This window comes from Acyrthosiphon pisum, chromosome A1 (genome assembly GCF_005508785.2).
Source record: "Acyrthosiphon pisum isolate AL4f chromosome A1, pea_aphid_22Mar2018_4r6ur, whole genome shotgun sequence".
Lineage (NCBI taxonomy): Eukaryota > Metazoa > Arthropoda > Insecta > Hemiptera > Aphididae > Acyrthosiphon > Acyrthosiphon pisum.
Genome location: NC_042494.1, coordinates 45,641,506 through 45,657,744, shown reverse-complemented (window position 1 = coordinate 45,657,744; position 16,239 = coordinate 45,641,506). Strand labels below are relative to the sequence as shown.

Below are 16,239 nucleotides of genomic sequence, written 5' to 3'. Positions count from 1 at the left end.
CACTCATATACAGCATTCTGTACAAACATTAATGCCAACCGTTGAATTGTTTGTTTGATGAAAGTATTTAGTTTAATCGCACAGGTAATATCTAAATTATTATAAAATTATAACGAAAAATGATAATCATCCTTTGGATAAATTATAATCTAAACACCTACCAATTGAAATCAAATACAGTGCAGGTATTATGACGTATTCATACGTATCCGTATAATAATATTATTATGTGTATCATTGACCTACTCTGACCTATGGTGATCAGGGACGGATCCAGGGGGGGCCTAGGGGCCCAGCCCCCCCCAGACATATTTTAGACATATTTTTTTTATAATTCTACAGATCCTAAAACTTACTATATTACTATATTTCAAATCACATAATATATGTCTGATAATATAATATATTATTATACGTAATATCTACTATTTATTAAGAATAAAGGATAATAATTTATTATAATTGTATTTGTGTTGTAAAAAAATTGTTGGCCCCCCCCCCCAGATCTTTGCTCTGGATCCGTGCCTGATGGTGATCCGTTTCAGGAACACTTTAATAGCAGTTGTCACCTGTAATATAAGACGCGTAATAGGTCGCGGAGATGAACGCGTCTTGGTGCATCGCGATGATAGCGGTCAGCGTACTGACGTCGTCGGGACGACTGCACTACCACGCCGCGGACGGCGCCCGAATCCTGGCCATGATGCCGATCGCGGCCAAGAGCCACTGGAACGTGGTGGACTCGGTGTTGCAGACGCTAGTGGCCCGCGGACACCACGTGACGGCCATCACGCCGTTCCCCAAGAAGTCGCCGGTGGCCAATTACACGGAACTGGACATGTCGCGTCTGATGCCGTCTGGCGTCAGCGTGCCGTGGGACACGGTCTTGGGCGAATGTTCGGTGCACAACAACCTGCCGTTTCTCTCAGGTCGTCACAAGGACATGTGCCGGGTGGTGTACGAGCACGACGAGTTCTGGCGCATAATCGAAACGAACAAGTGAGGAGACCATATTATTATGAACAAATAACAATAATATTAATTAATAATTATTAATAATATTATAGTAATTTGATATTTGCCCGTTTATTTTTATTCCGTAATACCACCTGTTGGGTGCGTACACGAGTGAAAACCCAAGTGTACTGTGCTTTGATAAAGTGTCGATATTTTAATACCTTTAACTAGGTATTAAAAATATCACTTAAATACGAAATTCACAATTTATCGTTTTCGTACCAGTGATGTTTGATACGTTGAATAGTTTACTAGGCACCTGACATATAAAATCAATGACTGTACAATGTATAATATTATATAAGGGCCAAATATATTGGTGCAGTAATCCACGAATTCATCAAATTTAGTATCCTGTAACCACAAAAAAAATTAAATTTAATACAATATAAATAATAATACCGTTTTATGTTCAACTTATAATAATAATATATTTTTAAATTTAAAGATGGTTGATTTAAGTAAAGACCCTTTACCGTTATATTATATGTCAGTAAAAGAGGAGTAACTTATAATACTATATTCATTATTATTTATTTATTTGCTATAAAAATAAACGTCGACAGGCATTTATAAAATATAGTAGATAAGATAGATAACTTAAATATAATTAGATAATAGTAATATATTATACAAGTTTACAGTACCTACTATATATTAAAATATAAAATGCATAATTATTACAATTCAATAGTTTTTATATCAACATTTTACTTTTAAAAATAAACAGTCAGTAATAAGCACTAATAAGTAATACATAGCAATATAGCATATTATATTAATATAATATAATATTGAGACGTTATTTTTAATTCTTATAGATATGACCTGTTCATCACTGAATTACTAGCCTCGTCGTGTGATGCATACGTATCATATTATTTACAAATACCACAGATAGTCATTGTCTCTAGCCATGTTCATACATGGTACCATCATACGTTCGGAAGTCACATGAACCCTGCGCACGTTTCCACGTACCACGCACCGTTCGCAGTACCCAAAAACTTCATAGAGAGAATGGTGAACACATACGATTACTTGTACTCACACATGGTGTTCAAATGGGTCGACAGGGAATCGACGGTTATCGGTCGAAAATATTTCGGTTCCGACGCACCAGATGCCGACACCTTAATGAAAAATACGTCATTAGTGTTCATCAACGGGCATCATACAGTGGACTTGGCCAAGCCTCTGTTACCTAATTTCGTGAACATAGGTGGAATTCATTTAGTCCAACCAAAACCATTGCCCAAAGTAAGTCATATAGGTACAATATAACTATATGATCGAAACATAATATTATTTTACTCTTAAGAGGACGCTACATAGAAATCTGTTGCCTCCGTCTTACAAGTGCATAGCATGGCAAATTTACGCTCATCAGATTACGTTTAACTCGGTTAGTTTAAAAATTTGAGTGAATCAACTAATTATGAAACTTGATGGTAAGAACATTATCTGTGTTTGTGTGAGGGTGTTTTACGATGATTCAGTTTTTAAGTGATTTATGAGTATTTTTAATTTACGTTATATTATTTATACATAACTAACTAAAAAATTGAACTATCGTAAAAAACATAAATACAAACACAAATAATGTACTTACCATCAACTTTCAATATAGGTCAATTCACTCCAATTTTTAAACCAACGGAGCTAAACACGTTCTCCTGAGCGTACATTTGGTATGTTACGCACTTGTAAGACGTAGACAACAAATGTATGTGTAGGGTCCTCTTAAATTAAAATTTTTTATTATTTTTATTTGTTAGGATATTGAACAGTATATCAATGACTCTCCGAACGGTGTTATATTCTTTACGTTAGGATCTGTAATTCGGTTGGAAACAGCACCAGCGTATTTGCAGAAAGCGTTCGTCGGAGCATTGGCAGAGATACCTCAAAGAGTACTATGGAAGTACGACGTTCCAGATATAGGAGACTTACCACAAAATGTCAAAATAGGGAAATGGTTTCCACAAAGAGATATTTTAGGTACGCTTTTATTTATCTGTATCATAATAATTTGTAACCACTAAAGAAAGCAATTAAATAATGAGATATGCTAAATATGTTAGAGTGGGTACTTACTCTATTTACTCAACTTCATTAATTAATGTATATTATGTATTGTGCGATAATTATTTAATTATATTGAAGGATATTTTAAGGCCGCCTAAGGCCATTTAAGGTCAGGCAGTTTACTTGTTTAATATAGCTTATACTTTAATACTTTATAAGTTTAAACTTAAAAGTTAAAACTCACCAACGAATATAATTTATTAATATGCATGCTTTACTAGCAGTCTACTGTTTATTAAGATTATCTATATTTAAAAATTAAACATATTTCGTCTATCAAATATTTTGCTCACTTTTTTTTATTTCAGAACATAAGAATGTCAAATTGTTTATATCTCATGGTGGTATGTCTGGGATCTATGAAGCCATAGATAGTGGAATACCTGTACTTGGTATACCTCTATTTTTCGATCAATCACACAACATTGCTAACATAGCTCATTGGGGTGCAGGCATAATGTTAGATCACAAAACATTGACCAAAGATATATTTTTGAATGCTATCAAAGAAATGATCACTAACTATGACAAGTAAGATATTTTATATAGAATTCTTTAGTATATAACAGTGGTTTTCAGCTTTTTTTAAACACAGCACACGTGTCCTTTTCACAACAATTTCAATGCACTTTCAAAATTCCATTTTTCAATTGAAGTACCTAAATACTTCATAGGTGACAGCGGACCGTTCAACAGATTTTTTTTTTAATCAGTGACTTTGATATATCAAACTTAAATATTTAATCAACTAAATACGATTGTAAAAATATTCCTCAATCGATCCCTCGTACATGTTGTGAAATATTAGAATATTTTGTCTGAATGCAGGTAATCGCTGCGACGTATTGTTAAAATTAGAGTTGTCTGTTTAAGTGTAAAGTAAACGTATATTTAGATTTCATTATAAAATGTTTCTTGATTATCAAGTTATTGTTTTTCTAAATTATTATCGCTCTACTATCAAATATTAGCATTATTTGACATTCGACATCATTCAGTCAAGTTTGATTTTATTATTTTAATTCCAATCAAAGTTAAATATTAATTTAAGTATTCACTTTTGTCGTGTGTACGGATGCAAACACATATTTTTATATTATTATATATTTATTTATTTAAATTTTATAATATGACTAATAATAATATATTATTTGTATTAATTTATTATAAATATTATAAAAAATGAGTTTCAAAAACTCGAGACACACATGTTGAAAACCATTGGTCTATAATAGTGAGCCTTAATATATAGTATGTGTATTTGTTTTATATTTTATAAATTGGCTGGTTTGAATTTTAATTTAACTGTGAATATTCTAATGAGTCATGAATGATTTGATTCGATAGCAATAATATATACTTGTCAATACTTTTTAAATTAAAAAAACGTGGGAATTCTTTGGACGATTAATGGCTGCTATCACATCGCGGTTGGCCAAACTCTTGCATATCACGGCTCTCTACATAGTCTATAGTATAATATTATTATATCGAATTAATAAACATGATCAATTTAGGTAATATTATTTTTCCTAATGTTCAAAAACAAAATATAATTTTGCATTTATAGATACAAATTCAAAGCGATGGAACTTTCTAGAAGATTTAAGGATCGACCGAATACACCAAAAGAAGAAGTAATATATTGGACAGAATATGTCATCAAACACAAAGGCGCACATCATTTAAAAACAGCTGCCCTAAAATTGTCTTGGTATCAATATTTTTTAATTGATATTCTAATTACCATTGTATTAACTGCTTTAGTTAGCTTTAGTGTTATTTTTCTTTTATTAAAAGCTATTAAAAATCGTATCGGTAACTTAAGTAAAACAAAAAAAGAATGAATACTGAAAATTCTAATTTAAAATAAGTATTTTCAAATATTGAATGTAAAATAAATATTCATTTTTTGGTATTGTATTTTAGAATAAGTTTTATTTTTATCTTTAAGAATTGACTGAATTCTTGTTTTATAATATTTTAGCGATCAATAGATTGTATAGTATGTACCTATTAATGAAATTGTATTTTATCATAATTTATACCATACATTTATTGTACAAGTAATTTATGAGAAACATCATAATATATTCTGCCTAATTACTTTTCGATTTAAATATATATTGTAAACATAACGTTTAGTATTTGTTATACTTATATTTAAATTGGAATATATTGAAATTAAGTACGTTATAGACTAGCTATAGTCATTATTTTATGTAAATGGATAAAATGGAAAACATATTTTTCAAAAGACAAAAATAAAAGTGAAATTAAACAGGGTGTGATACTGTTTAAGCTAGAATAATGTATATAAAATATAGGCGTAGATGTTATGATATCGAATTTATTGGTTAGGTACTCGAATATTAGTGCCATTTATACTGGATGAGCCCGCCCCCCTCCCAACAAACACACACCACCATCACTCACAAGCTTTATAACATGTTTGTTCGTATAGATATATAAGTTATTAAACGTAGTTTTACAGTGGAGTGTGAACGGAATGTAGAATACGACGAACCATAGTGTCAGTAACGTCACGACGCCGTCGCCAGTGCGACAAAGGTATACTCATGTCCAACATTAAATGGCAAGTCTACGACGCATCGGCTGACAAAAGCCTAGTGTAGTAATGTCGACTTCCGTACCATGTCGAATCAAATACTCGACCTAGAAGACGACATGGAGATTCGGCGGGTGTCGTATGACCCATATAGGTCTCGAAAAATGGACGACAACCGTTTGGCGTTTTCTGAAAATACTGAAAAAAACTCATATAAATTATTGCTATCATAGTATTAGTACCAATACATATTATAAATATACACACGCTTATATGTTATATATATATATATATATATATTATACCGGGTTTTATCTAAGAACACTCATTATGCCGGGTAGGATGAAAATAGTAAAAACAAAACAAATAAATAACATAAAACAACATAAACTCAACTTTTACCAACACAGACGGGACTATCTAAATTGTTTTTAAAAACAAAAACTAGACTGTGTGGACCCGGCATTATAATTTTTTTACATAATTCCAAGTCGTTACAAAACAACATAAAAATTATACTGTTACTATGTTTTATTGTAATAATTTTTTAAGTTTTTACTTTTTTTAATGACAGTGTACATTTTTAATTCTAAAAAGAATATTTTTTGTAATAGGTATCTACTTTGACGACATATCTAAATCAAATTTTGGCCGAGTACTGTAGCTTATAAGTATTTAAACATTTAAGTTTAGATTAGTGAAGTAGAATGGCACAGTTGTTGTGGGGTAGGTGGTAGGTCCCCCCCAAAATGTTGGTTTACTACCCACAATATGGTTTCCAACAAAAAAGTCGGTTTGTGTCAACTTAAAATTATGTACAAAAATATATTAATACAAATAACGTAAGCAGTTTAAATAATGAGTGTTGTTCGATAACAGTTTTTATTTTATGTATTATATAAAATAAAACACACAAATTAAAATAAAAATGTGTATGTAAACTAATAGCGATCTAATTGATAAACTATGATATTATTTTAAAATTAACAATTCTAGTTCTAAATTTTTATGTTACATTCCTATATAAAATATTACTACAACAATATTACTTTTTCGATAACTTAATGTAGTTCTTTAATCAAACTCTCCCATAATCCCGCATAGTTTTGTACTTACGCTATTACACTAATACACTATCACAAGGTATCAAATTATATAAATATTAAAATATAAATGTGCTATTTGTATTTCAATTAGGTACCTACAATACTTTGCAACAAGTATGCCCTTAGGATAAAATTTTAATTATCTGAAGAGTTTACAACTTTAAGAGGTAGGTAGGTACCTATAGATTCGATTCTAAATTATCCTATTAGGTTTGGTTATCAATATCATCAGACATCAACGGTTATTTTTAATGGATTAACATAATGTATAATATTAAATTATATCCGTTTATTTAATTCACGTAACTAGCACATTTGTGGTATACATTAATTATACACAACGTCACATTTTTTGGCCTGTCAGACTACGTACATATTATCGTTCTTGTACTTCCAAATCACCGTTTGGTGAAGTCGCATCTAGTAAAATAAGATGATCACGTCGAATAAATTACTCTCTCTTGTCCATCACATCTCTTAAACCATACAGAAAAACATTGTATGTCCATTGTCCAATTAATTACCTGACCAAAACACTTATTATAATATCATTTTCAAAATATCAGAACTAGTTCCACGATAGACTGTCATGACACACATAAACCTGGGTAAAAAAGCTAAAAGTCTGAGAGCGTTCGTGTACCTACTTAATCAATTAAATATTTTCATGGACCTAGCCCGCCTAGATAGATATTTTCCTAACAAATAAAAAATACATTCAATTTTCATTCTTCAAAAATGTATTGAATGAATTAACATTACTACCGACTTAGCTATACATCGATATGACAACTTTTAGAGCAGTTTTTTTTATACTTATACAAAATTGGTGATCTGCACAACTTAAATAATATGATGAGAACCACTGATTTAGATATATCATTTCGTGTCTGAGCAAACGGTCAGATGATGAACTGCAGTGTACGATGATTTCACACAATATTATTACAAAAACACTAAAGAGAAAAATTAAATAATATATTAGGTTAGATAATATTATGTGATGTCGATGGTCAAAAAAGACGCATTACACACATATGGTTATTATCACAAATTAATCGTTTAAATGTTTAGAACGACAAAGTGATAAAAACGTCACGGAGGATTTTTTAAAATGTTTAGTAAAAATGTACTTTACAAGGCCAGAAATATTAAATAGAGGTACCTACAATTATTAATACGTATCTATGTACTTAATCTTAGGTATTATTTTTTTAAACGACTAGATACCTATACTATACGATACCTATAATATGTAGACGGTTGTTTTCACTTCCTGGTCAGTAAACAGTGATTCAGTTGTACATAGCAATAAACGAAATCAAAATAACCGCGGCCCGCGGGTAACACGGCACGCAAACGTCCTCTCACATGAACTGGGCGATGCGGTCAACAGCGGATCCAGGGCTTAATTTTTTTTTTTTTTTTTGGGGGGGGGGAAAGTTCAAAACATTTTACAACATTTACACAATATCTCACAAATTTATATTTTATAGTTTACTGCAGTTTACAAAACAAAATCTAAACGTCGCTGTTTTCTATTGGCAAAGCCGTTTATGACAGATTGTATTAATTTTTTTACATTTACTTCCTTATGCACGTGTAATAAACAAAGACCTGTTAGCCGAGTTTCACCCATCCTAGACCGCAACCAAGTTTTCATCCTGCGAAGAGTGGAAAAGCTTCTTTCAGCCGATGCTACTCCAACAGGCATTGTAGATAATATTTGTAAAAACAATTTGATGTTTGGAAAAACTTAAGCATTATAAGAAGAAAAGGCTTCTATTACATTATCAGGACATTTTTCAACTCCTTCTTCAGCAATTACTTTCTATTTTTGGCACCAGATTTCTAATTCGCCTAAAGTAAAAATTATATTTAATACACTTTTAAAAAATGTATATCAATGTAAAACTAGGATATACAATTTATATTTAGGTACCTAAAATAGTTTTGCCATGTAGTATATTTGGTTCAATCGAATTAAATCTCTTTGATACATTAGATACTCTATCTTAATATTTTGAAGTACAGCACATTTTTTGTTGCAAAAAAGTTGTTGGTATAAATAAACTTAAATCATAAGCTTCTATAATTGGTAATGTAAAGCGTCTTCAATTATTGAATCCAACAATTACTGCTGATTAGATTCAAGAGATTGTACTTGTTTAACTTCAGAAAACATAAATTTCTTTAATTTTTCCTTGAAAGAAACTGATTTTTTGTCCATCCTGAATTTTATTATTTATTTAATTATTTTAATTAACGCACACGTAACGTCGAACTTGATTGTCGTAAACGTACGATAAGTAGGTAATAAGTAATAACACATTAGCCATTAGGACGTTGTCTATGTTATTACGTAATTGATTTTATCGTGTCAATATTCACCAGAACTATGATAAGGAAACCTAATAACTTATGTGCTATTATTAGACTGGTGAGAAATTTTCAGGATTGTAATTTTTCCATGTTTAGGTACAATAAAACTCTCGTATGGAAGTATTATTGAATACTGTAACTCTAGAAGTATTAATATCTACGACATAAAAGATAGGGCAACTACAGGACGTTTGGGGAGGGGGGGAATTTCCCCCTTTGCCCCCCCTGGATCCACCACTGGATGCAGTGGACCTACGCTCGTCAGAGGTGAGCGATTCGGGCGTATGCCGCACCAATTTCCAGAGTACGATGAACGTCTGAGTGGTGCGTGTTGTCGAACACCGTGGTGTGCCGGGGCTTTGGCCACCGGTGGTCGAGGCCCGTGCCGTTGTACCACCGGATCAGCGTGCGGTATGGACGAACGTCACGACTCACGGGTGTTGGCCCGGCCGACGAGCAGCGCGTCTAGATACGACGGGTGGTCGGAGGCGTCCGTGGCCGTCGGATTCCGGGTTGACCTTGTGGTCCATGGATGATTGAAAACTTAGACGGCGGTCATGCGTGTCCAGTGATTGCCGCTGTCAGTCGGTATGTCAGATACGCTGGACATGACGTGTACGTACGCGCGCAACACCACGGTACAGTCAATGTTTTTACTGCATTGCCAATATGGTTATGTGGTTCAATAGGTTGTATGAGATTGCTTGTTTGGTAAATTATTGGTCGTCAAATAAAAAAAAGGTGGGCAAGTGGATGTCGATATGCTGTACAGTAGGTTACAAGTGGGTCACTGTATAATGGATGGTATTAAATTTGAATTCAATGATATATCATTGTATAAGAAAAACGATTCTGAGCGGAGATGGTATGTCAGTCTAGGTATAAGATATATTATATACTTATATTAAAAAAAAAATTGTCGTATATTATCCACTATAATATACACAGGAATATCACAATATCCATTAGGTACTTATAACGAGTTATACATCAACAACAAACCGTGATACTATCATAGATATATAATAGTATACTTTAGTAGTTTCAAGTATCCACGAATAATATTATACAATCACAACAAAATAACTAAAATAGTTATTCTAGATTTTTTAATATGTAATTTCGTCCAAATTTGAACTTAAAATGACTATAAAAATAAACTGTGCTTACGTATTTTATAGATTTTTTGGTAACAGAATTAACTATTTACGTGGAAACTTTTTTTAAATTTTTAATCCTTAGATATAAAAGTTGAACATTTTATGAATTTTTAACTACAAAATAATTATTCAATTTTAGATTTGATAAATTTTGTCAAAATTCGATCTTTAAATGCTTATCTTTTAATATTTTTCAACTTCTATTACAGTTAACAATAATCAGGCGCCTTGTATTAAATTTTTACACTTTTTGGCCCAACAGATAAAACTTTATTGATATTTATAGAAAAAAAAACTAAAAAAATTGAAAACTGACAATGTCCGTAAACAGCTCAAAAAGAGTAAAATTATTTTTAAAATTTTATCGTGTATAGGAAATGCTAATATAAACATTCAATGAAATTTTCAAGTACCTACAGTCATTCGTTTTTTAATTACAACAAAATAAGAAAATAGTTACATGAGATATCGAGTGAATGTCAAATGTTGTAAAAATATGAATTTCAAACGCTCATAAAAATTTAATTTGACTTGCTTGTAGACATTTTTTCTTTGAATAAGGTAGGCAAACTTATGAGGAATCTTGTATTACATTTTCAAATCTTAGATTTAAAAAGAAAATTTTTCATGAATTTCTAACTCAAAATAATTTGCAAATTTTTCTCATTTTTACGTATATTGTTAATATTTTAATTTTTTATTGTTTTCATCTGCCTTTGAAAGAATATACTAGGAACCTTCTATTATATTTTCAAGCTTTTTTAACTAATAAACAAAATTTTATTGATATTTATAGAAAAAAATGGAAACTGAAAATATCCGTAAAGAGCTCAAAATAAGTCAAAATATTTGGAAAATATTATGGTGTATAGAAAATGCTTATATAAACATTTAGTCAAAATTTCATGTACCTACGATGATTTGTTTAAGAGTTGCACCAAAACCAAAATCAATTTTCTCGAAAACAGATTTTGCGTTAAAATTCCCGTTTTTCCTTTAATTTTTCTTATGTTTTTCACGGCACTTTTAAACTACTGGGAAATTTTTACTTTTGACCCCCAAAGTACCAACTAGATTCACTTTCCTATCAGAAAAGATATTGTTGAAGAAAATCTTAAAGCATTTTTACCGTCCTAAAAGGTGATGACGGGACATAAAAAAAAAATTTAAAAAAAAAAAAAAACACACATCATTGTAAAACCAATAGGTACATTCATCGTTTCACTCAGAATCTAAAATTAGTCATGAAATGTACCTATATTACGTTTTAAAATTAGTAAAATATACAATGGTGCATTACGTGGTTTAAAATTTTTAAAAATGATTATAAAAATTGTACATGATGTTTTAAATTATTAGAAGTTATCGAAAAAAATAATACCATATTTCCGTAAATTTATCATAATTTGTCCCTGATAAATATTGATTAAACTAAATAAATCATTGTAAATTAAATGGAAATATTATTATCAGTATTGTACATTTTTACATACCATAATCAAACTAATTATCTCGACGAAAAGGTCGACTTATCAACCTAAAGCATGCTACAAATTTGTAGCTTGACCAATTTCATATTTTTGAATTTCATACTTTATATTACATTGAGCAATTGACGCAAGCTCGTGGCGATTACCACCATGAACCATACGCAGACAGTTGTCAGTTTCTCATCGCTTGCGCGTAGTATACGCCTCAAGACGTTTGGTGACATGCCATATGCCCACCTGCGTGTATCTGGAATACGAGTTCAACATGTCGGCGTGGTCACCAAGCTCTTCAGCCCATTCGCAAGCAATCGATCGGCCAAAGCAACGTCGACACGACAATCGACAAACGACGATGATGCCGCTGCCTCAGAACGCATTTATGAAATGCTGCTGATATTGTGGAATAATAACGAATAATTACGATCTAATTAACTAATGAAACAATTAAAATTATCATTTATTAATACGCATATTTATTGCCTTTGTTTAGTACTCACAATTGCTTAACTTGAAAACCTGCAGTTGTGTTTTTTATAATGGTATATATTTTTATCTATAGCCTATATAGGTAAGTCGTAGGTAGCACTGATAATCACACAATTAAGTACAAAAACAAAACATAATGAGTAATAACTAACGTAATAATAATGTAATAACAATATTGAAAACGAATATTGCCTTGGTATTAATTTTTCTGATAATTCAACTTTATGTAAACCAAAAACCTGACAAATAATATGCCTTCTCACTCACCGGTACTGCATAATACGAATCAGGTTACTGGTTAGGTTCAATGTGTTTTTCAATCGATGGCGTTTAATGAATAATAAATAAATAAATAATAATATAGATACTATATTTGTGTTATCTAATGTAACATTAATTGTGTATCATACATTTGTTCGAAAATATTCGTCAATCAATTGAGTTTTTATTTTACCGTATACCTAACATAGTTTATCGATAGGTACTCACTATAAATGTCTAAACTATATAAAATATTAAAATGAATTTCATGTTAGTTTTTTTAAATGTACACTTTATAATGACTGTTGTTTATGGAGCTCAAATATTCGCTTTCGTGCCGATATATGGACAGAGTCATTGGAACGTTATGGATGCTGTATTACAAACTCTCGTGTCAGCTGGCCACAATGTTACCGTTATAACTCCTTTTATAAAAAAAGAAAAAATTGAAAACTATACGCAGGTAGGTATGGCATTTATCTCATTGTCTGTAGTAAAGCTTATGTACAAGAGTACAATTTATTACCGCTGTTACATTATGTTTGTTTTTATATCATGGCACAGCATTACAGCAACAATGGTTTTCGATATAAACTTCAATTTTATCTCAACAGTTTCATGTCAAATGCCAATGCTAAACATAATATTATTATGGTACCAACTAATTTGTATAATTTTATCGTTTTTAAGATAGATTCGTCTTCCTACATGAGACGGTCGGCGTCGGCACCGTTCAACTACGTGGTTGGATCTGACGGTATTGAATATTTAATCCAAACACATCTCACTTCGTGCGAAGTTATTTATAAGCGTAAAGACTTCTGGACCGTGCTCGAGTCCAAAAAATATGACCTTTTCGTCACACAGTTATTGGGCTCGGGTTGTGATTCGTATATAGCCTACAAACTACAAGTTCCGATGATCGCCGTTACTACATCTTCCATGCAGACGTGGTACGTTTTCATATTCAAATTAACTAGACATTATTTCTTGGCTCCTTATACACATCAGTGTATTTGTATTTTAAACATTATACTTGCGTATAAACATACGTCATCCTGTTTATTAGGTTGAACGGCGAATTTGGCAATCCTTTGATTACTTCATACACGTCCACATTAAACGTAGCGATGGCTAGTCCTAAAACATTTTGGGACCGTTTTTTAAACACTTACGATTACGTACATTCGATTAGTCAAAGTTGGTGGTACAATCGCAATGCAACGGTAATTGGGAGAACTTATTTCGGCAAAGACGTGCCGGATTCTTATGAGCTAATGAAAAAAATATCATTAATATTCGTCAACAGCCATTTCTCTTTCAACCTACCCAGACCTTGGATGCCAAATCTTATAGAAATCGGAGGTATTCACGTAATTGATCCTAAACCATTGCCAAAAGTACGTTTTTTTTTAAAAATTATTATTTGTTATATTGTATTAGGTTACACATTTAAAAAATCATCCTATCCTATTATGTTTATTATTTTTAACGGATTATAGGTATTCCTATTATCTAAATCTATTGGAAGAATAAGAATTTATTGTAGTGAATAGAGTACAGATATTGAGGGCTAAAGTAATGATAGGCATGTTATTAATAAACATAGCCATTAGACATTTTGATTATTATATTTTTTAGCAAAGTATCCAAAATAAATCCTTGACGTTTAAAAAATGTACGTGTATAATATAAACATTGTTAAATAATCTATTAAAACTTTCATTTTTATTGATAATTAAATACATTATTTGTGGATATTAAATAGGATATACAACAATTTATTGACGACGCTCCAGAAGGGGTAATATATTTCTCATTTGGTTCCACTGTAAAAATGGATTCACTTCCTGCGAAAATGCAAATTTCGTTACAAGAGGCATTTTCTGAACTACCACAGCGGATACTGTGGAAGTATGATGGTGAAGTAATGGAAAACCAACCAAACAACGTTATGATCAAGAAATGGTTTCCCCAAAGAGACATAATGGGTACTAGAATATTATTCCTGATAATATTATTAAGAAAATATAAATAATTTTTTTTTTACAGCACATTCAAAATTAAAACTATTTATTTACCATGGTGGGTTGTCTGGTATAAATGAAGCCATCATCAATCAAGTGCCTATACTTGGCATACCATTATTTAGCGACCAACCTAGAAACATAGCGAACGCAGTATCCTTGGGAATGGGTTTAAGTCTAGACTATAAAACAATCGATAAAAAATCAATTCTAGCTGCTGCTAAAGAAATAATCAATAACAAAAAGTACATTACATTTTTTAAAAACAATGATTTAAAAAATTCTAAAAAAGTATAATTATTATGGTGATCTAAAATTATTAAATTAATAGTATATAGTTCCATGTAAAATATATTTGTAATTTGTATCGTATAAACATATTATATTCTATTTATATATAGGTACAAACAAAATGTTCAAGAGTTGTATCAGTTGTTTAAAGATCGACCAATGTCTCCAAAAGCGCTGGTTGCATACTGGACCGATTATGTAATTAAACATAATGGAACTAAACACATGAATTCTGCATCAAACGATATGATTTGGTATCAGTATCATCAGTTAGATGTTATATTGGTCATAATATTAGTTTCAATAAGTTTATTAGCCATTGCATTGTATATTTCGATAATAATTACATGTTCTATTGTTAAATGTGTTCATTTGAAACAAATTAAAACTGAATAAAGTCATTTCATTTCAACCGTATGAACTATGAACCTTGTTAATAACCACGGCTATAGATACTATCTTTAATCGTGTTAATAACTACCAAAATTGTTTTTTTTATTATGTATTATTATTATTATTATTATTATTATTATTATTATTATTATTATTATTATTATTTTATTATAGATACATTTGAATCCTTCGAAATAGATTGAAAGACTATTTTGGACAAAATTAATTTCAATTACCCAATTAAAATTTGACTATTTTTATGAAGTAGTTTTTTTTTTGTATATGCCTATTGCCTATGGTATACATTATAAATCATAAATATTTAGTAAATATCTAGTAAATATCATAATATAATATGAACCCAATTTCATACATTCATATTATTTATAGGTACTCTTGATAATATGATTGTGTTCAAAAACGTTACGTAATTTATAATAATTATCAATTATTGTTGATAATCATATTTAGTTATAACTTATAACTAATAAAAGCCATCTTTAGGTCACATCATTCATGATAAAATGCTAAAAAAATCATGATTCTCGGTTATTTTATTTTTTATTATTAAGTTACATAACGATATGCATAAAAAATAATAATAAATCCATTAAATAATCAATATTTTTAACCATGCCTACTAGTCGAAGTTATAGATGACCAAATGATATGTTATCCTACTCACTTAAATTACATGATACCTAACCTAGAAATTAAATTAGGTATCACCCAAACTTAAAAATTAAAATATAAAACATAATCACAAATAAATAGTTACGATAGCTACGGCTATTTAGAAAATATTATATTACCTATGCTATGTATACAGAATTACAGACTGTATAGGAATATGTAGGAATATATTATATTATATAGTATAATATTATAGATTGTGCTCAAGCACCTCTTAAAAAAATATATTTGTATTTTGTTCATAAATTATTATGGATGGTCATATTATTTATGTCA

At 30.5% G+C, this 16,239-nt stretch overlaps 1 protein-coding gene across 1 annotated transcript; it reads left to right on the top strand.

The window, feature by feature from the left end:
- The first annotated feature begins 545 nt into the window (after positions 1-545).
- Positions 546-15,534, top strand: LOC100163099. The gene is made up of 11 exons (XM_001944347.5): positions 546-999; positions 1,839-2,277; positions 2,796-3,018; positions 3,414-3,636; positions 4,676-4,951; positions 12,812-13,022; positions 13,250-13,512; positions 13,629-13,959; positions 14,328-14,550; positions 14,612-14,831; positions 14,988-15,534. The coding sequence occupies exons 1-11, from the start codon at positions 602-604 to the stop codon at positions 15,271-15,273; spliced, it is 3,093 nt and encodes a 1,030-aa protein (XP_001944382.3). The 5' UTR covers positions 546-601; the 3' UTR covers positions 15,274-15,534.
- Positions 15,535-16,239: the final 705 nt, after the last annotated feature.

What these genes read in the sequence shown, in the direction of transcription:
- LOC100163099 (XM_001944347.5), top strand. Translation starts at nt 602, where the DNA reads ATGAACGCGTCTTGGTGCATCGCGATGATAGCGGTCAGCGTACTGACG. An exon ending in TCCACAAAGAGATATTTTAG is followed by an intron (nt 3,019 to 3,413) that starts GTACGCTTTTAT and finishes TTTTTATTTCAG; the next exon opens with AACATAAGAATGTCAAATTG. An exon ending in GAAATAATCAATAACAAAAA is followed by an intron (nt 14,832 to 14,987) that starts GTACATTACATT and finishes ATTTATATATAG; the next exon opens with GTACAAACAAAATGTTCAAG.